This window comes from Aphelocoma coerulescens, chromosome 3, assembly GCF_041296385.1.
Source record: "Aphelocoma coerulescens isolate FSJ_1873_10779 chromosome 3, UR_Acoe_1.0, whole genome shotgun sequence".
NCBI lineage: Eukaryota > Metazoa > Chordata > Aves > Passeriformes > Corvidae > Aphelocoma > Aphelocoma coerulescens.
The window spans coordinates 45,053,785-45,078,799 of NC_091016.1; the positions used below are offsets into that span (position 1 = coordinate 45,053,785).

Sequence of the window (25,015 nt, forward strand, 5' to 3'; positions counted from 1 at the left end):
CCCAGAACTGTTAAATGTATGTTAATGTGGATGCATAAATTAGAAAGCTGGATGGGTCTTAGCTTTCTGTTACCTCATATTAATCATAGCTTATGGCCTTTGGCTCTTCCACATTAAAATGGGAATATGTAGTTGTCTCTTTTATTAAAAAAAAGTGTCATGTATGGTACTTAATGCTTTTGCAGTCTTACTGACATAGCCTGCTTATAGATGGATGTTCCATTGGCTTTGTAGCTTGACACAACTGTGTAGTGCCAGTGACTGATCTTCAGCTGCTGTGTACAAGTGAGAGAGATGATTCTCACTCTTCATTGTGGCAGCATGGCAACTGCTGGTTTTGAATTTACTTTTTTTGTTGTTGTTTTTCTTTGAAATACTTCTTATCCTTGGTCTAGGGTAAGTTGGAATTCAGGAGTGTTGATGCAAAATAAGATTTTTTTTAATGTTGTGATTCTCATCAGAGATAGGTGTTTGAAATAAAACTTCTGCAGACAGAATATTAATCCATTTGAGTGATGTTGGAGATCTAGTGGTGTTTTGCTGTTTTGCTTTTCATGTGAACAGTACCATCCTCTCTTCCACTTTCATTGCAGCTGATAACCCTGTAGCTGAAGAGAAAGGACCCTGCTACCGGTTTGTTAGTGCAGGAAAGCAATGCATGCATCCTCTTTCTGTTCAGCTCAGCAAGCAGCTTTGCTGTTGCAGTGTTGGCAAAGCCTGGGGCCCACACTGTGAGAAGTGTCCGCTCCCAGGAACAGGTAAGAACTTCCCACTAAAAATACAAGCTCTTGCCCCCATCCCCCTAAATTTTTTATGCATGTTTAAAAAAAAAAAAAAAACAAACCAACAAACCAACCACCAGAGTACATACTATAGATACAGGAAAAGTAACCCAAAATTTATTTAATACTCTTCAGTTGTTAAAGGCTCTGGTGAAAGGATGGCAGCTTTTGAGAATTTGGTTACAGAACAACATGGAATATAGTTTGTATTACAGTTAGTAGGATATGCATGGTAATTTCTCTGCCTTCTCACCTTTCTTCATATCTTTACCATCCATTTTGAGGAATGTGCTAAAGAGAGAATTGCCTTCTTAGCAATAAACTAGTAGTTAAACTTTTCATACCATTTTTCACTTAAACAATTCCTTACTTGATACATAAAGCTCTCTTGTATTATCAGTGTTCCATTGGAGTTCTGCTGTTATTTAAATATATAAGGACTTTAAAAATATCAGTTTGTTTGGTCACCACTCTCACTTTGGCTGGTTATAGATTAAGACACCAAAAATTATAGATACTGATCACTGTTTTCAAGTACTTTTTTTTCCCTGATGTTGCTTAAAACTTAAATGCCTATGGAATCTTCAGGCAAAATCAATTAAATGTTCTCTTTGTTTCCAAATGTAAGGTCAAATTAATCTGTTTTAGAAGCATCATTGCTTGTTGTAATATACATGGTGTCCAGTCTGTTGAGTATTTGTAGTGACAATGCACTGTGCTTACTTGAAGCTGGTGCTGCTGATGTTGCTATCATGATGCAGGTCATGTATTTCTCTGAAATATTTTATAAAGATTTAAATTTTCAAACCAGCTGGCTGCTTTGGGAAATCCACAGCTGGTATCAGAGACATAATGAGAGCAGCAGATTCCTGAAGTTGGACTTACAGAAATGAAAGTGACCAACAGTTTTGAGCATTTCAATGGATTTTTAAAGCCACTGTTTCCTGCAAGACCATTGGGTCACTAGATCATTGATCAAGATTTTAAAACTGCGGTTCACTTTTGGATAAATAACATTTGCGTGGCTTTTTAATGGCAAAAAAATACATTCTCATGAGATGACTTGCAGTTTAAGTGCAGGAGTTTTACATCTGTGAGACTATTGCATGAGGCTTTGTGCCCAATAGTGTGTATGCTGGAGCACAGAATACATCCTTGTGTTGACTGCTATCTGGTCACAAAAAATATATCAAGTATCGTATGGAATTGGTTGCTTTAGTGATTTTTTTTCTTAATGAAAAGGCTTCAGAGAGAAAATCTGTGAATCAAAAATTCTGATGAGCTTTTCCCATTTAATGACTGCTTGCATGATTTAAAAACATGTTCCTTTCTGTAACAGGTTAAATTCATAATGTTTCAGAGTTTTCTATGAAAAATGTGTGAAAGTGGGATACTCCAGAATGGGGTAATGTATTTACTGCAGCATCCCATGTTAGTATAAAAGTCATTGAAGTAAAAAGCTTATTAAATATTTGTAGAAAGTAAACCATCTCCTAAAGAAACACTGATAGAGCAGATTTGTATGCCCAGGTGTTGAGAGCTCTTACCAGAGCTGTGGTAGAGTAAGACTCACATGTCTACCTTTCATTTGAGAGAATACAACCTGAAGCAAGATTTCCTGCATCCTAAGTATGCATCTGAAGGGACAGACATCAAATTTTCTATCTTACTCCTTTGACCAGAATTCCCACCCTCATTTGGTTGTTTTATAGCAAGTTTTGATATCAGATATTCCAGCAAAAAGTATTTCATTATTCTGAATCCACTCAATTTAATTAGACTCTTCATATTTTCTAAGACATCATTAAAACACATTGTGCAGTTAATGCATGCTGTGATTTAATGTATAATTCAACTCATCTGTGGAGTGCTTTTAGCTAGTACTTTGTGCTTTTATTTTAGATGCTAATTCATTTTAAAACCCTGATGTTTTCAAAGCAGAATTTGTGAACTTAGCAATGCCCCACTTGGCACACCCCTTAGGCCACTGTAAGAATTCCCACATGGGAGACTAAATCTTTTTTATTTCACCCCAACATAGCTTTACCTAGAGCAATAAGGACAAAGAAACACTGCTCCTTCAAGACTCCTGAAAGTCTTCCTGACCCTGACAGGAGCATAAGTATTCTCTTTGGTGGGGAGGAAGACTGATTTGTATTTCTTTCTCATTTTACTCTTCCAGCAGAATTGCAAAACATGATGCTTATATAGATCACCTGTAGAGATCAGAGCAAGTGCTGTTGCCTTTCATTAATTTTTTCTGTAGCAGCTTTATAAATGAGGTTATTTCCCCTCTCTTCCAGTAGTGATTTGGCTTTTTATGATCCTCATCTTGTATTTAGCCAGCCTTTTTCAATTCAGTGGAATTTGGATCTGGACTGGTATGAGGCCTCTGATGTAGTCAAGTGGGATCCTGTGGATCAGTGTTGTTACTGGTTGGTAGTGTTGTGCTCCTCTAGTACAGGGCTGGTGAGCTTTATTTCTTTGATTTCTACAAAAAAGAGAATGATAGCAACAGTGATCTTCATTCATTATGCAGTATAGATTATAAAGACAATTTGCATATTTAAATTAGAAAGGATATACTGTTTGAAGGGAATTAATTTTAAGAAATATCTTGATATAATGACAGATAATCATAACTGAAGAAAAATGGTAAACTGGAGGGGAAACCTCCTGGGAAAAACAGCCAGAACATGCTTTTGGGAGAATGCTCAGTCATATTAGCATGCAATGCATAGCTTCTCTTTAAGAAGTTTTTTGTAAAAATGTATATACAGTATGAGATTAAATTTCTTAGTGGTAGTCATTATATTTTCCACTATGTCAACATATTGCACTTTTAGACTCCTAAAAGGAATATTTTCCCATCCCAAATCTAGCTGCTTTTAAGGAAATCTGCCCTGGTGGAATGGGTTATACGGTTTCTGGCCCTCACAGAAACAAGCTATATCATCACCCTGCAGTTAGAGTACAGCCACCTGTCATTGGCAAGACCCCGATTACTCAACCTGTTGCTAAAGGTACTTCTCCTCCACCTCTCCCAGCAAAGGAAGAGCCAGTGGAGGCACTGACCTTCTCACAGAAAAGTGAGACTGAGATGGCTGTACAAGAAGGTGAGAGTGGGAAAATTTAGTCTTTCTCTATTTCTGTGCATGTGTCTTCCGTGGTTTGTGTCTTTGCGAGGCACCTGCGGACAGTGCAGGGCCCAGAGGCGTCACTCCCCACAGCAGAGCGTCCGTGTTGCCGAGGGTATTGCTTCACGTGATTTACTTCTCACATGTTGTGTGGAGGTCCTACCAGATGCTGAGACCATGGAAGGAGAATGAGACTGCTTTAAACTCAGTAATTTTTATGATCAGAAAATAGTACATATTTGTTGTAAGACTTAAAAAAACTTATCAATCATATATATGTATTTATGAATTCTAAAAAGGAAAGCTGCAATGGAAAATAAAACCTTATATTAAATTCCTACCATGCCTTCCCAGAAAAAAAGTAATATTTGTGGAGGAAAAAATCCCAAACCACTCTTGCTTGTCTAAAGAAAAGACAAATTTTAAAACTTGATGTTTTGCCTTTTTTTACAATAAATCCTTGAAAAATTTGTTAGTGGTAGGTTATATATCCTTATGATATTAATTTACCTTTAAAATATTTACAGATGTTGATATTCCTTGTAAGGAATCGAAAAGGTTTCATCAGTGAGTTAGTAACCTGTGAGTTTGTCAAATTGTTTCTGAGGAAGCAGGTAAACAGCCCTACAAGGCAGCTGCATACTGAATAAATAAACATTAGACAGTGTGTAGAATCTTAATCTGGTTTCAGGTTAGTTTTTACACTTGCTTCAGGAACATTATTTCAGGTTTGCACTACTTTGGAATGAAGTTTGAGCCTGAATTTTTTGTGTGATGGCAACAACAACTTTCAAATATGATAAAATATATAATAAAATGTTTTGTGAAAACTGATTAATTCTCTTTTTTCTTTCTGGTTTTAGTGGCAACAGCAGCTCCTGATCAGGTAAAACATGATGTAATTTATCTGGGAATTAGAATGCAGACCATGTGTACAAGATGGGAAAAAGATAACTGAAAGGATTTAGAATTTATGATGAACAAACAAGTCAGTGGACTACTGTTCAAACCCTGAGGCAAAAAGAACTTGTGCTGTTATTATATACAACAACAGGCAGGTAGTGAGGTACAAGAAAGAGATTACTTTAACCTGTCTTAGAGGCATTTGTTGGAGGTTCTGGTATATATTGCTCTATCCCATTCTGGAGACTGTGTTTTAAAGAGGATACTGAAAAATGCAGAGGGTATGAAGAAGAGACACAGATACTGACAGCTAGAGAAAATAAATCAGAGAGAAACATTATGAAGCTTTGAGAAGCATTTGTGACACCTGCTTATGAGACTGGTATTAGTGCCTAAGTTAATTTCATTGTTTGTTTAGGATGTCTTTTATTCGTTGGAGAAGAGCAAGTGTGTATCTGTGTGAAGTCCCCCATTCTGGAGGTTTCAGGTTCTCTATGCTGAAGATAATGGGATTTGTTGTGAATAACTGCAGCTGTACTCCATTTCATTTTCCTAAGGACGTACAAGCATCTAACATTTCTATGAAAATAAGATGATGGGTTCAATAGCTAAGAAGGAATCTTTGACAGTGGTCAGAGACCTAGATGAGATTGTATACTTTTGTGTGATACTGAACTGCATTTAAATGCTATTTGTAAGCAATTAAAGACCAGAGAATGGGAGAATTATGGAGGGACAAATCCAAAGATACAATTAGAAGCTCCAGGAAAAGACTGCTTCAAGTAAAATCAATGTTAAATTGTATGCCATTGTGTGAACATAGTATTCCATGTTCATTCAGGTTTAAATTGGTGGTGATTAATGATCTGCTATCAAAAGCCACTTGTGAGAATTTTATCAGTGTGTCAAGCCAGGAGTTTGTGGGTAGCTATGAATTAAGGCAATGTTTTCAGAATGTTATTTTTTTTATCATTCTTCTAGGAATTAGCTTCCATTGATCAAGAAAAGCAGCCTTATCTAGAGCCTGGGCAGCCTCAGCTTTCTCCTGGAATTTCAACAATTAACCTGCATCCAAAGTTTCCAGGTAACTTATTTTGGCTTTTCTTTCAATGTGAGAGAGTGCTTAAAATTCTTAAAAGAACAGGAAAGTAACAATTCTAACAGAGGCTAGTAAAAAAATGATTGGAGCTTCAGAAGCAACTTCTCCATGATCAAAAAAAAAATAATGGAAGCAGAAGTGGGAGGAATTGAGAGGTTGGCATTGGCTTGGTGACTTGTTGAGGAGATAAAGACATATTTTAAGATATCCTGGATTATGTGCTGGAGAATTTTAATGTCAGCAGAGGTGAAGCCTTGTACTCCTGTCAAGAGAAAACTGTGCTTAGGTGCCTCCTTGTAGATTTATGCATAACTTTTGCTGCAAAAATTTTACAACTGTGTTTGCTTCCTTTAGTTCAGTGGTTTTTTCACAAGCACTAGAATGATGAAAACTCCAATTATACTGATTTTTTTCTACTCTACGTCAAAGCAGAATAAACAAATTAAATTTTCCTTGGTGCCTGACTTATTCAGTATCATGTGTGAATTCTTTAAGGGCTGGGTTTTTTTGAATGCTTTAAGGTGGTTTTTTTGGATGTGATTGATTTCCATTCCATGTCGCACAGTAGTGATTGAGAAAACATCCCCTCCTTTGCCTGTTGAAGTGGCTCCTGAAGTCTCTACTTCAAGTGCAAGTCAAGTTATTGCACCTACTCAAGTTACAGGTATTATACTTCTTTTCTTAGAACTACAATAAATTAAGAAATGACTGAGTTCTTGACACTATTGTTCCGAGCTGTTGCTGAATTATCGTAATGAAGAAAACATGGTTGTAGAACAGAAGGAATACTCTAGAGAGAGAAAGTACAGAACAGCACAGCAATGAGGCTACTTGCCAAGAGAGCCAGGACCAAGTCCTTCCAGGATGTACCTGCCATTTTTGTGCCCACAAAAAAAGAATAGAATATAAAATTAATAATTCCATCTCAGATTCAGTTCTGGACTTTCTTTGCAGATCTGTGAGGAAAGTCTAGAACTGAAAACTTATTGGATACAAGTCAGGTTGTTAGACAGTCTACATGTGTATTCGTGAAGTATACATGAGTATATTCATTGAGGGATGTAGACTTCCTGGGATGTAGATCAGAATGTTCTACAAAAAGCAGGTGAGAAGTTACTGTAAGATCTATTTTGAAATGTTCTTTTGATGTTTGTGCTTTGTCCTTTTTTGATGTGTTAAATTATCCTCGTCTACATCTATGTGTCAAGAAGTGAAAATAACAGAAATGCAAGTAATGCACCTGTCAGCTGAAATTTGCCTAAGTGACAGCTGTGTCCAAAAGACATGAAAATTTCTTTTGCTGTGCAAAAGAGGTGAACGTAGTATATGTGAGTACGAGAGCATTACACTGTCTCATTGGTTAGAATGAACCAGAATGAACACAGACTTTGAAGTGATTGCAATATCCTAGTAAATACTGTAAGATGCATTCTTGTATTTGGTAGAGATATTTAGGCCTACAAAGAGGTTTCCATTCAGAGGGAGAAATTTCACATACTTTAATAAAAAATGAACTCTTCAAAATGGCTTTCCTTCATGCAGGAATGGATTTTTGAGTTGATGCAATGCACACAGGGTCTAAATCACCCAGTTGTTTGTACAATTCTGTCTGCAGTTAAATCCTCCTGAATGTATTGTGAGAGTAAAGAAAGTATCCTGTCCTTCTGTAAGCATTCAACTGCTTCTTTCGGTATGCTGTAATTACAGTTCACCAATCCCATAGGAAGGTTTGTCTAGTGGTGATCATCAAACTAGAACTTGGAAGTCAGCTCTTCTGTGACTGTGCCCCTTCTGCCAGCCAGCTCCCAGCTTCCTTACAGGGAGAGAAAGTTACCCTGCTGGGAACTCACATCAGTTAGTAAAAAGAAAATGGTCATTTTCCATGTTCTGTTTTTTATTTCCTCTGGAAAATTAGTATAACTAGAAATTGCTGTGTGCTGTAAATCAATATGTTGTTCAGATATTTAAGAGATAGTAAAGTACAAGTGCAGTAAGATTTGTAGGACAAAATCCTGAACAGGATTTAAAAAACTGAATGCAGTTCAAGTTGAGAAGTTTTTGAGTGCCTTATTTCTGTACCTGAAGATGTAGTTTAAATTTAAATGTGACCTGTTTCTAAGTGATCTAGATAAATAGTTATTCTTTACAGATAATTATTTCTTTTTCAGGAATTACAATTCCATACTGCAGCATAACCTTAGTTTGTTGCAACTGAACACAGTCATTAGTATTTCTGCAGTAACACATATAGTTCAGGAATTTCTAAAACTACTGTAAGGTTTCAGCCTCCAATGCTGCCTGTATCTGAATCTCCTTATCCTACAAAATACATCCAAGCCATTAATAGATGAGTATTCTGTAAATCAGAATACCCACTGTAATCAGAAACTCACACAGTTATTTCCTTAATGTGCAATGCAAAGGTTGAGCCATATATTTTTTTTATTCTATATTATCTTCATTTCACTTTAAATTTTATGTACTGATTTATAGCTCTTGGATGGGACATAAGGTTATGTCACTAGGAAAAGCCTAGATGGTTTCTAGATTCTTCCAGATAAGGTATCCATTACAGAAACTCAGGAGTCACAAACTTGATTTCCAGTTGTTTTCAGGCCTGAGCTTTCTACTTGGTTTACAGAATATTGGGCACTTACTGGACTATGTGAGAGAGTTTAACCTTAAATTTCTTTTTGTTTGCTTAGAAATCAACGAATGTACAGTTAATCCTGATATCTGTGGAGCAGGACACTGTGTTAATTTGCCTGTGGGATACACTTGCATCTGCTACGAAGGGTACAAACTTAATGATCAGCAGACGAAGTGCACTGGTATGAAACAATGCTTTCAAAAATCTGAAATAACCATGCTATGAAATTCTTGAAATGTAGAATCTGGTTAGAGGAAATACCTAAAGAGCAGTCGGGAGTTCTTTCCTATGTTGAATCCTTCCAAACTACAAGCTAGTATTTTTCTACCAAATAAAATTTGTGAGGTAGTCTCTAATATAAGCCTTTCAGCTGCCCTGAAATGAGTGTGAATATAACTAAATGGAATGAAAGCCTTTCCCATGGTGATGTGAGAGAAAAAGTGATTAGACAGACCATCTTCTCTCAGCTGTATATCAGGTACCTAAAAGACTGCTAGGGAGAAATACATTTCTGTTTGGAAAAAGAATGAATTTGTGCCTGTTTCTCACAGTGATTTACCCAGCTACCAGCTCTGCAGCTGGACTAAGTCCAGGCATTTTTTTAGGTCATTCCTTTCAGCCTGCTACTGAAAAGAGAAAGTATATCATAAACAACCCAGAAGCACAGTAAGAGATCTGCAAAGCGAGGTCTTCATCCCCTTCTAAGCTAGTAAATTCTAGAACAGAGGCCTCTGTTGAACATGTGGCAGGGCACAGATGGGTTCTACATGAGCCATTTCAGATTTGGAAGCAGCTGTATCGGTATCTTTTCTTCATTCAGAGCATATGGGTTCCTCTGTAACTTGGATCAGAAAGGGTGTATTGTGTCGACAGCTTATATGCTGTAAAACCTTCATGCCACCAAAGCTCAGCAGCTTCACGCTGTACACATGCTATCAGGTGCAACTACAGTATTCAAAAGTAAATCACACAACACAGCCAAGTGGCAATTTAGAATCCCTTTATTTCATCCAAATTTTATTAATGTTCCATGCTTGCAGCTTGTGCTCATGTTGCACGCAGTGTAGGGATTTGAAATGTAATCATGTCACGTTCTTCAGGCCAATGCAATATTCTTACTGTCTAAGCCAATAGGAGCATTTTTCTCCAACCAAAACTATTTAATGCATCTTTTTTGCATCTCTGAGAGAAAAAAGATACACCTTTTCAAATATTTAAAATAATTACAAGATCAGTCCTTTCAAATCTGTGGCATAGAATGCACAAAAAGAATCAAAACTAAATATGTTATTCTATAGTCTTAGGTTTTCATTTCTTTTATAGATATCAATGAGTGTAATCAGGCACCACATCTCTGTTCCCTTGGACGCTGTGAAAATACAGAAGGAAGTTTCCTATGTATTTGCCAAGCTGGATTCATGGCCAGTGAAGATGGAACTGACTGCGTTGGTAATAACTAGTCTCCTTTCTGGAAAATAAAAAGATAAAAAAGCATATCTAAACCCTCCTAAATTCCCCTTTTCAGCTTTTTTTTCTCAATGTCAGTGGTACTGGACTGGTGTCTGGAAGTATATTTAACTGTCTCTCACCAGGTATTGTGGTAAGGAAAACACCTGAGTAGCTGGTATTCCTCTTCAAATGTTCGTTTGTTGAAAAACAAGAATTTTTTCAGTACCATCCTTGTTTAGGAAAACTACCATTTAGTAAAAACACCTGTTGTGTGAAATACAAATATTCAACACTCTTTCAATGAGTAGAAGCTGGAACAAACCATGTTTTTAAATATAGCTGCAAACAGCCACAGACTTCACAAAGCAACACAAACAGCTCGAAGGGGCTGTGGTCTGCCTTAGGTTAGTGCTGGCCTGGGCACTGCATACATGCAGCAACACGTTTGCAGCCAGAGGGGTGCTCGCAGGCCACCTTCCTATACCCTGGTTGTTTCTCAAACTCATTCTCTCTGTGCAGTGAGGTGGCTTGCAAACAGCTTCAAAAATCCAAACTTAGTGTTTCATTAAAGCAGAGTTTTGAGGAGATGCAAGCATTCAGTACTTTGATGGTGAAGCAGCTTCTCTTCTCTTTGTCATCTGCAGATTTTGATGAATGTTCAAGACCTCATACTTGCGGAGAAGGCTTTTGTATAAACACTCTTGGCTCATACAGATGTGAATATTGTGACAGTGGATACCAAATGAACAGGAGAGGGGAATGTGGAGGTAGGTGTGGACTCTTCACAGTGGCGATGATGAAGTGAAGTCACCATTTATTGATAGCACAAAACCAGTGCCAAACGGCTCCTGTTTGGAATGATTAACATCCCCTGCTGTTCAAGGGAGGTTTAGCACTGCAGCTTGAGCTGCAAAGGGACAAATCCCAGGGGGTGCAATCTTAAACAAGAAGCCTTTGTGGGTACTCTTCATCTTTGTCGTTATTTGGTGTCTGGAACTGTAATTCAATTCCTATTATTTAAACTTAAGATGCTGCAAAGGAGTTCCCCCACTGTGTACAGAGCCATCTTGGGACAGCCATTTTATCGTCTCTTGCCATGGAATCACTTAACTTCATTGTTAGTCCTTACCTGCATACCAAGTTTCTGTTAAAAAAAAGTTGTCGTTTTTCCTATATTACAACAGGTAGCAAATGATAGGTTGCCTTTTCAATATCTCTATCTAGCAGACATTTCATGCTGCAGGAGATCCTGGGACATGTGACCTTCAAAGCTTCACATTATTTTTTAATGTGATATTTTTGCCTTTTTTCTGGTATTTTTTTCATTTTCAACTTGAATTGTGAAATAAAAACCACAAGAAATCATTTAATTTTAAATGATTCCTCTTCCATTTTTTGTATTTATTTAGCTGTTTCACAGACTCCACTCTTACAACTAGTCTTTGCAAATCTTCTCTGTGAGTAGGGAATCTGTGATTCAGTTAGGCTAGAAATCAGGCCATTACAGTACATCAGATTTGTTATTAACTTGTATTTTAAATAGTGTGGTGGCAATCCTCTATAACTTAACAATATGTAATTTCTGAAACCAAGTTCTCTATTGAAAGTTATTTAAGGTTGCTTAAGGGAAAAAACCTTCCTATACTAAATCCATCAAACCAAGGAAATTACACATTCAGGACATCATTTCACCATGTCATTACACCTTCATAGTATGATCATCCTACTGACAGATTTCTGATTCCGCAAAAAACTTCCTTCCACCTCCTCCAAAGTTCAAAGACAAAGGCAAGAGTCGTCCAAGCTGCACACAATATTTACAGTTCACTTGCACTTCCTCACCCCATCTTCATTCTGCCTTCAAGCTATATCCACATAAGCTCTGTCATGGGTCTAGCTAGGAGAATATAAAGAGTGCATATGTGCTGTTGTAGAGTTTGTTGTTTATGTAGAACAGTGTTATAGCTGAATATAATTGCATAGGATGAAGAATTCTTATAGAATCTTCTTGGGATTTGTTTTTAAGTTTGCAGCATTTAGACTTTATTTTGACTGCAAATTTCTGTACGAAGTACATAATTCATGTTGTATGTTTTGAGGGCAGACACAATCCAGACAGGTCTGAGAAGAGATTACAGTAGAAATGGATTTTCTTGTAATTAAGAAAAAAATCTCACAGCAGTTTCATGAGAAACTTCTGCAGGTCTGCATCGTAGCAGCTGAAGAAGCCTATTGCTGTTTTATGAGAAAGTATTCTAAGCTGGACAATTGTGATTCTATGAAAAATTGTTATTTCCCACATCCAGTGAGTTGTTTGGAGCTGGGATGTTCAATTCTCTCAAGTTTGGAGTATTTTCCAGTTAAATTAAAAGTGTTGGGAGCTACTTCTGTGAGCTTGTTCTCAAAACTAGGAGTGAATTTCCTCCCTACGATCTGTGCTCAAGTAGCAGTCCTTAACTGCAGAACACAAAACTGCAAGGCCTGGGGCAGGAAAAGGATGGGAGCTTAGGAAGCTGAGTTCAGAGGTGACTGACAGTTTAATTAGGTCTGTGCATTGCACGAAGCAAGTATTTCATGGGAAAGATTGTAATTATTGTGTAATTAAAGACCATAATATAAAATGATCTCACACATGGGAGCAGACTGCAAGGAGGCTGCCTACACAGTTTTAATTCCAGCATCTTCTGATCATTGGTCACTTGACAGCAACTTGTCTTTGAATGTTGTTTTTTGTGTGCAGTCTCCTCTAGATTGCATATGTTACATGTATTACGGATTTCCTTGGTGCTGGAAGAAGTTGTTCTTGCTCAGAGCCTGAACATGAGTTCCATGACTTTTTCAGGACCTATCTCTTCTTGTCATGGGTAAACTAGGACCTTGCCTGATGCAGGAAGTCCCTCTATCACATTGCCAGCCTCAGTGATGTGGCTTGTGCCTTCTTTCAGACAAAATTAACTTCTTGCTTCATGTAAGCATCTTTGATTCTAATTCACACAATTACATTTTTAGTCCCCATAGCACTTATATAACTGCAACATTGGAGAACACCAAATTGCACTTTGCTTTTGGAAGCCAGAGTTACAATTTTACTGTTGTTGCAATGATCTTCCAAAATCTGACTATAGGAAGAATCTCAGGCACTTCAATATGGTAAAGGAGTAACATAAGGAAAGTTTTTCTTACCTGTGATAGCCAGAAATCTGATACAGTGTGTATTCTGGAAGACCTACCAAAGATTTGTAGCGTAACAGAGAATTCAGATTCAGTTGCGTGTATTATGAGCTACTGTATTTCTCGGAGATGCCCCTTTGCTGGTACAAATCTGTGTGAACTTGTTCTTTCTTGTGTCTCTAACAGATAAAGTATGTAACTCTTTAAATGCTTTAGTATCACAGGAGGAGAGTCAGAGTAACCAGATTATTGTTCAGTGTTCTATTATGGCTTTGACCAGTATTTCCTTTTATCTTCTCTTTTGAAGACATCGATGAGTGCCTGACTCCAACTACCTGTCCGGATGCACAGTGCCTTAATGCTCCTGGCTCTTACCAGTGCGTTCCTTGCAGAGTGGGCTTCAGAGGCTGGAATGGACAGTGCCATGGTATGTTTAGTACTCTTTGTCTCTCTGGTTATAGTTCTTCTTCTGAGCTGTATTTCATATTCAATCAGTGTTACAACCTGATGACAGCACTGTGCCCTGGGTCCCCATTTCATTCAAGAATAACTAAAAATAACTGAAAATACGAGATTTTTGAAATTCTTTTATGTTCTCAGGCACAGTATATATGAGGAAATCTTGTCTTACTGTAGATAAATGAGCACTGAATCTAGACTACAAACAGCATAATTATAAACTACGAAACAAAATTCTTGAAATAGAAAATATGGAACAGAAAGGGGGTGTATTGTCAGTGAAATAGTAGTAGGCTGTTGTTTGGAAATGGAAAAGACAAGTGAGTGCTAATACATCAGTGTGACTGACGGGTTTTTCAGTAGGATATGGGACTTTGCTCATGGAGCATATTAATAAAACTCCTTAATTATCTGTACTTCTAGCAAAACATTATCATATCTTAAAGCCTCTTGTCTCACTTTAGGTTATGGTTTTAGGACAGATTTCTCACATTTTATTTTTGTCTATTTGTTTTAAATGTTAGATTAATTTTTTTTTTTTCAAGATCAGTTTTGGCTATTTGAGATATAGGTAAGAAAGAGCAAATTAATCCATTGTGCAAAAAGAAATAACCATTTGCAGTTTTGAGTGCCACTTTTCAGGACACTACCAGAAACTAAAATTTAGAATCAGTTGTGAAGAATCTGCTATATGTTGTGAATATTCCTGCCCACTCCATGTAACACATGCCCTGTAATTTGTGATTGTTGGAATAACCATGTTACCTAAACAGGTGTACCATAACCTACATCAAGGGGCTGCTTGCATTACTGTTGTAGGGCAGATTCTCAGTGTACTTCCATAGCTTATTTTGTAATGGCTCCCAGTTCTGTGATTTGGTTCAGTTCACAAAGCAGTCTAAGAGCAGTGTTTGGTGGAAACAGCTCTGGAGGCTGGGATCTGCTGTGCTCCAACTGCAAATGCGCTGCTGATCTGTGGATCAAGATTAGAGCCAGGTTGCAGTGAAGCAATGGTGTGGCTGTCAGAACCTCACCCCCAGTTTTGCTGTACAGATTACACTGTTTTCAACTATCCTGTTTTCTGAAGAAGTCAAACTGTCTGAACAGATCTGCCATGTCATAGCTGCATATTTGATCTTGTCATTTGACTTGCTGTGGAAGAATGTATTTCTCAGGTAATTTCATGGATTTTAATGGAGTTGTAGCAAGCTATGAAATGTTCATAACAAATTAATGGGTTTCACTTTGCACAAATTACTCCACATTCATCTTTGTTTCATTCCTTCCCACCTTCCTGGATTACTGGTGCCCTTGCAAAGAACGTGGCCTATGTACTCTGTTAGAACTCTCTTACTTAACTTCTTTTTTTTTTTTTTGCAAAGTGTTGGCCTAATTTTGCCTTCTTTCCCAATATTAAGCTTTTTTTCTGTACCTATTTATGAAAAGAGCCTGGTTGAAAATTCCCTGGCAAAACTTTCAGTTGTTTCATTCTTGCTAACCAGGTTAGTAGGAGGGAAATGAGAGAAGTCAGTGCTTTGCTCAGAACTAAGTCATGTAAGGGATATGTCTTGGTTTCAAGTGATAATTTTTTTCCTTGTATTACTACATGTAGTTTCCCTTTTTTCCTTTGTTTTATGAAATGTTCTAAGCCTAGACATCCTTACTCACTTCATTAGTGATGTGATCAGTCCATTTTTTGTTTATCCTAGGCTTACATCATGTTGGAAATGAGCCATATACATTTTAGAAAATGTAATGCAGGCAATTTGTCATAAATCTGTAGTTCTGCAATATGGCACAGTTTAAATACACCAAAAAGGAAAGTATTTCCCATTATCTGTGAAGGGTATTTAAATCCATTGTTCCATAAATTCGTTGTTTCTCCTATTAGTTTGGGTCAGTTGTGGCTCTTCTGCTTTTCCATAGTGCAGTCCTCGGTATTTTTTTTTACCTCACTTCATTCCTCTGCCTGCACTTTATGCCATAGCAAATCCAGTGTAACAATGCTGCAGATAGATCTTTGATGCCGTTTATGTTGTAATCTTCCAGGATTTAAAGCCAGGAACATGGCCACTTCTGTTTCATTAAGGCAAGTCAATCAGTTCACTTCAAATTTGGGTAGACTACATTTAACTGGAGTTTAGGTGGGAATGTTCAGTGCATATTGGAAGAAATGGAAAAGGACACCTGCACAGCCTGCCTCCTCATTGTCTTGAAATTGCCACTGTCCCAGGTCCTTCAATGCATTCGTGTTGTACAGGAACAAAATATTTGAAATAATTCATTGGTTTTTAAGTTTACTTTCAATCACTGATTTATTCCATTTTCCTCTCTGTACATTTGCACATTTAGATAACATCATATATCATGATGTATCTAGAGCACACTTCTGTGTGTTGATAAATTTAAAAAAACAGGTTGACAAAACTTTCTAGAGCCTAACCACTTCATCCTCGTGATTATCACTGGGGTGGATTTTGAAGCTCCATGGTTAAGTATCAATATTCAGCTTGTACAGTTTTAAAGATCCTGTTAGAAGATATTAAAACTAATACAGAAGTCAGCAGAGCTAATCCAAATACCTCCTGCCCTGCTGTAGGTAGCATCAACAGAATCAGTTCTAGCTCTGGATTTCATCTCAGAAGATTTAAGTTCTGTTCCTGGTTTTTCTGCTGGCTTTATGGGGAAGACTCTTGATCTTTGAGTCCCATTCAAAAATCAGAAATAGTATTCCAGGTTTCTTTGTCAAGAAGCTTGGAGATGACAATGAATCTGTAAGAAGCAGTTTTGTTGTTCAGTTGGAAATTTGTATGCTCAAATTGGGTTCTCTGTGTTTGGACAGATTCTTTCTTCAATTAGAGCATTGACCATGTACACTGAGAGCAAAGAATGTGTTTTGTAGAGCAAGCACATTTTGCAACAGTAGTGAGCTGGGAAATAAGCCTTGGAGACAGGAATAAGTAGTAACACCTACTGAATGGCATAGCACAGCACCTGTGGATCTGTGCTGTCGTCTCTGGGAGGATGTCACTTTGTCTGCTTGGCCAGGCTGCAGCATCTTATTTACATCTTATTTACAGAGCTAGAGGCTCAAGTGAGGAACCAAGAGAGTTGTAGGTCATTTGGAAAATGGACAATGGTGATTTCATTTACGTCTGGGGAAAGATGGGCTTTGTCAAAGGCAGGTGGTACAGGAGCTTGTAAAGAGCCATGCGTGTAAGTACATGTGAGGAGAAGTTACTGCACGTATTCCCATAGCTAATAAGAGTTGTGATGATGATCATTTAAAGATGTCTAATCTTCTTCCAGCTCTCCCTGTGCTACAGCTGCCTAAATAGCTCAAGTGCCTCAAATAATTAGCACTTCTTTATGTTGATGGGTTTTGTGTGCTTTGTGGTGGCAAAAGACAGGATAATTGGGAATAATATGATTTCTGGCATATAGAAGCAAACAAAGCATAGTTCTTTTCCTGCATCAGTGAAGCTAAAAAAATACAGCTTTTTCCATAAAAACAGGGACATGTGCTGACTACTGCAAACCCAAAATAAAGAAATAAAATTTGAAAACTAAAATGATTTTTTTTTTCTAAAGTGAAAACCACTGCTAGGAGAAAAACAGTAACTATTATTTTAGAATACAGAATTAATTCTGGCTGGATTTATAGCAAAATATGTTATTTTTATGCTTGCTTTTTGCTTTGTTGATTTATACCAATTGCATTCAGAAGAAATTCTTGAAAATTAGTGTTAAACAGCAACACAGCAGTTTTCATGTTGGCTAAAGAAAGTGGCCCATCTAGTTAATAGCCTTCTTTCAGAGAAGGATGAAAGTAGATGTCTGTGGGATAGCTTATAGAAAAAAAAGCCGCTTTCAAGTTCTTCAAAAGAAAGGATGGTTTGTGACTAGGAAGAGAGATTTTGCATAATCCACTGGAGTTCCTTGTTGAGTATGTAGAGTAGCCTTACAAAGGGACCTGCATGAAGTGCTGAAATCCCGTTGAAATTCCTCACAAATAATAACCAAGCTTATGATGCTATGTATATATTCCATATATTCCCAAGCCCAACTGAAAGGTGGTTGTACCCCAGTTAATTTCTTGCGCTTTCTTTCTGTTCACAGATATAAATGAATGTCAGTATGGCAATCTCTGTACAAATGGACATTGTGAAAATACAGAGGGATCCTTCAGGTGTATTTGTGCCCAGGGTTTCAAACTCTCTGCATCAAAGGATCAGTGTGAAGGTAAGAAAAAATACGATTAAAATTTATAAGGTTGCACTTAACTTTTAGATAATATTTTTCTTTTTTTCTTTCTTTTTTTTTTCATTTTGCTTTTAATGGAGAAACAACAAATATACAACACTGATTCTAAAAACCCAAAAATGTAAGAATATGTATTTCCCTTGTATGGCTTCTGTGATCACATTGTAGATTTTGACATGTGTTATAAAGCCAGTCAAGAACATGTAGTAATATTTACATTGCTAAACTGGAATTTTTGCAAAATCCTTGGCATATCTGGCATTTTGGAGGTTTAGGGACAGTGGCTTTTGCTTTTCTATCTTTTTTTTTTCTACCATGTGGGTGAGTGGAATCAAAAAACCTGTGCTGTTGACACTGCCTGCACTGGTGTCACTGTATTTCCAGTAGTGCATTGAGAGAGAGAGAGAGCTTGGCGTCGTATTTCTAGGAACAGTGCCTGTACCTCCAAAGTGTCAGTTTCCACATTTCTTCCACATCTAAAATTCCTATCAGGACTGCTCCAGTGGAACAAAATTGGGTCTTAAGTTAGAATGAAGAAGTCTGAGGGAGAACCTAGAGTGTGTACAGGAGGAAAGAATATTCCTCTCCTTAACTAGAAGGCACTTGAAACTTCTCCCTAAAGGTGAAAATCTGGGACAGTGTCTCTAGGCTGTGGAAGCACAGAGAAACCTACATGTTTCTTGTCAGATGTTGGGTTTCCTTCTTTTTCCTTTCCCTCACCCTTCCCTAAGTGTCTCTGTACAGCACTGAACACTTTCAGACTTCTGAGTGCTAAAAATAATGCAGTAAAACTAAATGATCGTTCATATAAATTTGTCAGGAAGTTTGAAACAAAACATCAGTGTAAGTTAAGTGTCTTGAGTGAGTTAAATATGCTGTTCAGGACACACAGCAGACTGATCTTGGGGAAAATATGTAGACAAAATTTGACTGCTTCCTCTGAGCCTTTCATGGAAAAGAGCCCTTGCCAAGCCTAGCTGGCATGTGCAGACTGTTCTTCTTAAAGTGCACCCTTCTAAAGTAAAGACCCGTACACATGCCCAGCTGCTTCAAGCAGCCCCACAGATTTCAGTGATCCTTAAATTCTAAACTTCTGTGGTTGCAAGGAGCCGTTACTTAGGAGGTCAGACTGTACAGCCATAACACAGACCTGAAAAACCTCACTGAGTAACATTCTCCTGTTTGAACTGAAGTGTATTTCCAGAAAGACATTCAGCTTTGCCAAAATGCTAAAAGTGACCACGAACTTACCAAGTCAATTTAAATACTGCTTCTTAATGAATACTTTATATACAACAGAGAGAAAATAGGCTTCCTAGCTCAAACAAGGCATGTGCTATGTTCTGAATTCAAGGTGTTACTCCCCTCCAATACTTTGAGTTTTCCATAGGAAAATTTAAGTTTTATGTTCAAATCCATCTGTTAGCTCAGTTTGACCCCAGTTAATGAGAACTGAAGCGCAGAGGGATTAGCAGTGTTGTGGAAGCAAAGAGACATTTCCTCACAGTTAGATGATTAATACTGTTACAAGTCAAGAATTTTAAGGAGCCTTAACGTACAGCTTAATAGGGGAACAGCCTGTCAGTGTGCATCTGAAAACCACACCCTGTTAAAGGTGGTGATGCTGCTGGAAAGTATTTTGTGGGTTTTGCTGACTCACTGGAGCAGCTGACTTGTTACCTCTGCCAGATATAACAGAAACAAAAGCAGCTCTCAGGCAGCATGTGTGTGTATTTGTGAGTCTGTGTGTACCCAATTGTGCATTGAGGGATAAATTGACATTATAGGAGAGAATGCTGAACACAGTCGTCTCAAGGAAAACACACAGTCTGCAGTTTCATATAATTTTATGCATTATAAAGACTGTCTGTATTTAATAAATACAAACAAGTTAAGCAGTGCTGGATATTGACACTGTGCTTTGCTGTTCTGTTCAGGCTTGGTCTTTGCACCATTTGATGAGTAATTGGTATTTTCAGATGTGTAACACTTTCGCTGTCTTTGCTGCTGCAGATATTAATGAATGCCATCAGCGATCAGTCTGTACGAATGGACGCTGCAGGAACACAGAAGGATCTTTCAGATGCATCTGTAGCCAAGGCTACACATTATCATCTACTGGAGATCAGTGTGAAGGTAAGCTTAGGGACTTAGCTACTGATTAATTTTTTTTTTCAATAAGGTCTTGAGTATTTCAGCTATAGGCATGAACTTTTTTAAGAATGGAGCAGAAATATATGTTGCCTCTCTTTTTCTCTACACTGCTAACCATTCATTCCCACCAACACAACCACGTATTTAATGGTTCTTAGAAATAGTCCCTGTCATCTTTCCACATACAAAAAACCAGGACGTGTTTCCAGCAGTAAGATTGGAAGACCAGTTGACGTTATTACCGAAAACAAGTCAGGCTTTCCAAACCTTGTTGTTTAAGTTCTGACACAGAGGCTCTGTATTACAAAGCTTCTGCCAGCATACACTGTTCTCATGGGGGCCTGCTAGTTAAAGCTTCTCCAGCTGGTTTTGGGAACCTGCAGCCAGCCACCACAATCACACATGTGCCCTGGCAAGAGAAAGTATTTAGTAGACTACAAGTTCCAGGGGGATCTGCTGGAGCTCACAGCTTGCACGGTCTCAAAAGGCAGTCTAGGTACTGAGCTTATAAAAATAAAAGTAAGAAGTGAGAGATGTACACTAAATGTACAGAGAAATGCTGTGTTAGAGAGAAAAATCCTCTTATCTCTCAAGTAGAACAATTCAATTGTCCAGTAATTGGCAAACTGATGTTTTTCTAATGAAGCATTTCAAAGCTATTCCCTCTTCTCTGTTGTTGGCTGTACCATCTGATATGGTACATCTGCTGCGCTACTCATGGTCACCTTGAAAATGTAAAATACTTCCTAGCAAGCCCCAGGAAAGATTGTACCTCAATTGCTTTCTTATCTCACGCTAGCAGGGAGAAGTAGCTCTCAGTTAAGGTCTCACTGTACAGGTGGCATTAGAAAGCTTTTCAGTCTCTGGTGTGCTTTCTGTAGCTGCTGATACCATGCAAGATACATCTGCTTACTGCTGTTCAACCAAATAGTGTTCTGCTGCTAGGTTATGTTCCACATAGCACTTGGAAGGCAGTCCTCACCTTCTCCCTCACAACAATAGGTCAGGAGTCCTCCTCTTCAAGTGATCCAGGAAGAAGAGCAGTTCCCCCTGGGCCAACCAAATGCTGTTTTCTCAAGACAAACCTGTAACAGACTGTCATCAGTGATTATACTGGATTGTCCACATTCAGTGAGTGACAGCATCTCTTGAAGTTCTCACCAACAAGGAATAAGGATATCTTTTAAAATCTCCTCAGCACACCGATACTCTTTGGTCCTGAGCTATTTGGAGAATATGATCATGGAAGAACTTAACACAATCTTCTCATGATTCATGCTCAGTACCAACATCACTTGCATCAGCTTCAAGAAATGTGGGTTGATGATCCAATGCACTAGAAATTTGAGTCAAAGAATTTTGCTCTCATCTGGCTTCAAGATCTTCATGAATTGCAGCAGATGCAGAGATACTTTGTCAAGAATCAAAGAAAAATGTGGTGTAAAGGATCACAGGTCCTTCCTGACTCCCAAAGGCAGAACAGATAATATGGTATCATTCCTGACAACTACTGTAACTTGCTCTGAGTAGGCTTCAGATGAGATTTCAAACTTCTCATCAGACTGCTTTGGTGCATTTCATACAGCCCAAGAAGTCATGGTAGCTGTTGCAGCTCTCCATTACCTGGCCTGTCAAGATGGGTCCATGCTCTATCTTCCACTCTTTATCCTGCTCAAAGGCAGTTTTCAAGACAAAATACTTTCAGACACTTTCAAGGCAAAAGAAGAGGGATTGAATCAAACACGGAAAAAGGGTAAAACCACTCCTTTACCCCAGGATCTTTGTCTTATTTAAAAGTCTGCAACCAAATTTACAGCTTCTCTGCCCAGTGACAGAGGGGTTAATTTCTGTAGACATAGTTTGTTCACTGAAGACTTCTGTAAATATGGCAAGTCCTGCACAAAATAAGTAGTCTCTTGAAGTGGAAGTAGTTCTTCTGTGCTTTCATTATATCCCTTCAAAATTTTCTGAAGTACAGGATATTACAGACTGCTTTTTGCACCTTAAAAACTAAAGAGTAAATCACCTTAAGAAGACATCCAGTGTTTCTCCACATAATGGTCTCTGATTTTTGGATTAGCCTATTTACCTCAATGTTTTCTAACACTTCACAGAGAAAGCAGGAAAGAGATGACAAAAAACTGTGGGTATAGCACAGCACAGTTGTCTGGAAAGAACAAAGTGATTCAAATTCTGTCCAGTTTCTTGAAGAGCCAGGTATGGACATTTGTCACATCAGAGGGTACCCAAAAAATGTATGATGCTGTAAAACCAATGTAATTAGCAAACCACTTGCAAGAAATGTGTTTGTTTAATTAGGATTTCTTCTAGTTCAGAAGTTTTCTTAAAGATGTTGTATGTGAGAAGCAGTTTGCTGGTTTGATCATTATAACTTGTGCAAACTTCTAGGGGTATTGCAGAATTTGGCAGAATTATGCTGTGCAACTGCATAACTCTGCAACTCCCTGGCTGAAGGTTTTGTCTGGAAGCCTTTGTGCGGTATTTTACTTGTTTAAGAAAAAAAGTTATTTGCAAATAACTTGTATACATCAATGTATACAAGTATACATGCAGTATGTCTTCAAGATACACACCCACATGCATGTTTGTCTTCTGCCTTGGTCTCTCATTCAGCATCTTATTCTTGAGATGAAGTGACATTGAGACTTTCTGCTCATTGTTGCCCTGAATAAGAGGGAACACAAAGTGTGAGGGCACCTGTGAGGCCTTGTCTTAACCAACAGGGAGTGGGAATATGCACCAGTGGGACTTGCATACAGACTGTACATCTCAAAGAACCTGGGTTACTGGAAGAAAGTCTGGAGTGTAAGAGTCTCCAGTGTTCTCCTAGAGTTTTCAGAGATTTTGCTGGCCAAAATGTTCAAGACATGCATGTGTAAAGGGTGGTAAAAAGCACTGAATGTCTCAAGCATGATTTACTGCCTCTGATTTTTCTGGGGATTCTCATGCAGCACTCATAGGATCTATGAAGACCTGCATCAGAGAAAGGGAGGTTTGCATCCTATATGGAAAATAATGCATTTTGACTGAATTTGGCAGAAGACACCTTTGTGTTGTGAGACTTGGCATTAACTTAGCACAAGGGAGTCATTAATTTTTCTCCTGCTTCTAGTCAAAATTAATTGCTTTTTAAATAAGCCACACTTCATTTCGTAGTTGAAAATGGTTATAAAACATGTGGTTATCTAAAGGTCACAACTTTGTCAACATTAAGTGCAATTTTATCTTAAATAACATTCATTTATGTAAGAAAGCTATCCCTATTTCTTACTTATGTTAAATAGATTAAATCCCAAGGAGAGTGATAAAGTGTGGGCTTTCCAAAGATAAATGTAGAAATGAGGTCATGTCCTCTTTTTAATTACAGTTGTTATTCATTCCTCCAGCACAGGAAAAAGTTACAATTCTAATCAGCTAAAATCCATACTTAAGAAATCAGAATAATCAAAGATACTGGGAAAAGTCTTTGATTACTGTTTTTCAAAGGAAACTAACTACATTATCAAAGCAATAGACTTGGTAGATTATTAGGTAGGGCTCTGTGGAGGCAGAGGGAAGTTGCTTATGAGACAGCCTTTTTTATTTGACTCTCTTACTTTCTGTTGCTTTTAAAACTTAGAGTTACAGTCACCAAATACCTTGTGATCTTTAGCTGTAATGAAACCAAAACTGCATAATATCACTGGAATGTCGGCACTTGCTGACTTAATCCTCTACCCATAGTAGGTGTACTCTGTTTCCTCCATTGGGCCTTAAGCCCTTTGAAAGACAATGCGAAGAAAATACTTTAGATGGAGACAATGCCAGTGCCCTCTTCTTGAAATATTTGATTACCTCGTGTCTAGTTTGTATCCTGAAACTTTCCCTGCTGTGTGTCAGCCATTTATCCCATGGATATCAAGACACCAGGGCAGAGTGTACAGGCCTGAGGCTTGATGCTGAACATGGTGTATCAGCAGCTGGGAAACAAGATCCTGCGTGCCTAGACTCTGGAGCTGGATTATGGCTTGAGTGCAGCACTGTGCAAAAGCAGCCATTCAGCTTCATGAGCCAGCTGCTAAATAAGCCTGTGAAATGGCTGTATTGCATCTCAAGAACTGCATGAAAAGCCACACATTAGCACAGCAGTGCACACAGTGTGGTCCCTGTCCTATGAGCCTCTTGCCCACGTGTGTTGTGTGAGCAGTCTCCACAGGCACATCCTGCCTAGTGTGACACACCAGCTATGCTTGGGCTTGCCCGCTCTCAGGGGACGTCTGAGTCAGTTCACTTCCAGCTCAGGGATCTCTGTGTGGTGGTTTAAACATGCCCAAAGATGATTTTTTTAGATTTGCACTAGTAGTTGTATTTGTGTCTGTCTTCTAAATGTACAGCAGCTTGGATTTCTTTTTAACTGCATTACTGTTAGGATGTGCTTTTGTGAGAGATGCAGATGGTACATGAGTCATATCTGCTAGGAATAAATCACGTACAAATTCAAATTTCAAAGCCCTCTAGAAATATGAGAAGTTTGATGACATGATGAAAGGAAAGTAACAAAGAATCAATGCTAAGGCATAGTAAACTTGATTTCCATGCATGTACCACAGTTGCTTCAAGTTATGTTAGTATCAAAGTATCACTATTAAAAGTTTCATCAGTTTTGACATCATCTAATAATTCAGTTGCCTTTTAATTTCAGATGTTGATGAATGCCTTCAAGACAGCAATATTTGCCTAAGAGGAAGCTGCATAAATACTGAAGGGTCTTACAAATGCACTTGTCCGGATGGTTTCCAGCAGATAGCGAATAGGGGATGTCAAGGTATGAAATAGGTGTAAAAAAATACCTGGATCATTATTATAAATGTGCAAGTTTGTAAGTGTAACTTGTGATAGTCACAGAACATGCTAAGGAAGAGAAACTCGTTTATCATTTGTAGTACTT

The 25,015-nt window shown here is 38.0% G+C and overlaps 1 protein-coding gene across 10 annotated transcripts in view; it reads left to right on the top strand.

Moving 5' to 3' along the window:
• Positions 1-25,015, top strand: part of LTBP1 (latent transforming growth factor beta binding protein 1) — a 190,655-nt gene that overhangs the window by 121,471 nt on the left and 44,169 nt on the right. For 5 of the 10 annotated variants that reach the window (XM_069010026.1, XM_069010028.1, XM_069010030.1 and 2 more), the window contains 12 exons: positions 594-758; positions 3,665-3,898; positions 4,783-4,805; positions 5,804-5,906; positions 6,487-6,585; positions 8,627-8,752; positions 9,895-10,020; positions 10,665-10,787; positions 13,499-13,618; positions 17,770-17,892; positions 19,927-20,049; positions 24,770-24,892. In XM_069010026.1, coding sequence (XP_068866127.1) covers positions 594-758; positions 3,665-3,898; positions 4,783-4,805; positions 5,804-5,906; positions 6,487-6,585; positions 8,627-8,752; positions 9,895-10,020; positions 10,665-10,787; positions 13,499-13,618; positions 17,770-17,892; positions 19,927-20,049; positions 24,770-24,892 — 1,488 coding nt within the window. The remainder of the gene's footprint in view (positions 1-593; positions 759-3,664; positions 3,899-4,782; positions 4,806-5,803; positions 5,907-6,486; positions 6,586-8,626; positions 8,753-9,894; positions 10,021-10,664; positions 10,788-13,498; positions 13,619-17,769; positions 17,893-19,926; positions 20,050-24,769; positions 24,893-25,015) is intronic. The other 5 variants (XM_069010027.1, XM_069010033.1, XM_069010029.1 and 2 more) reach the window with 4 other exon arrangements.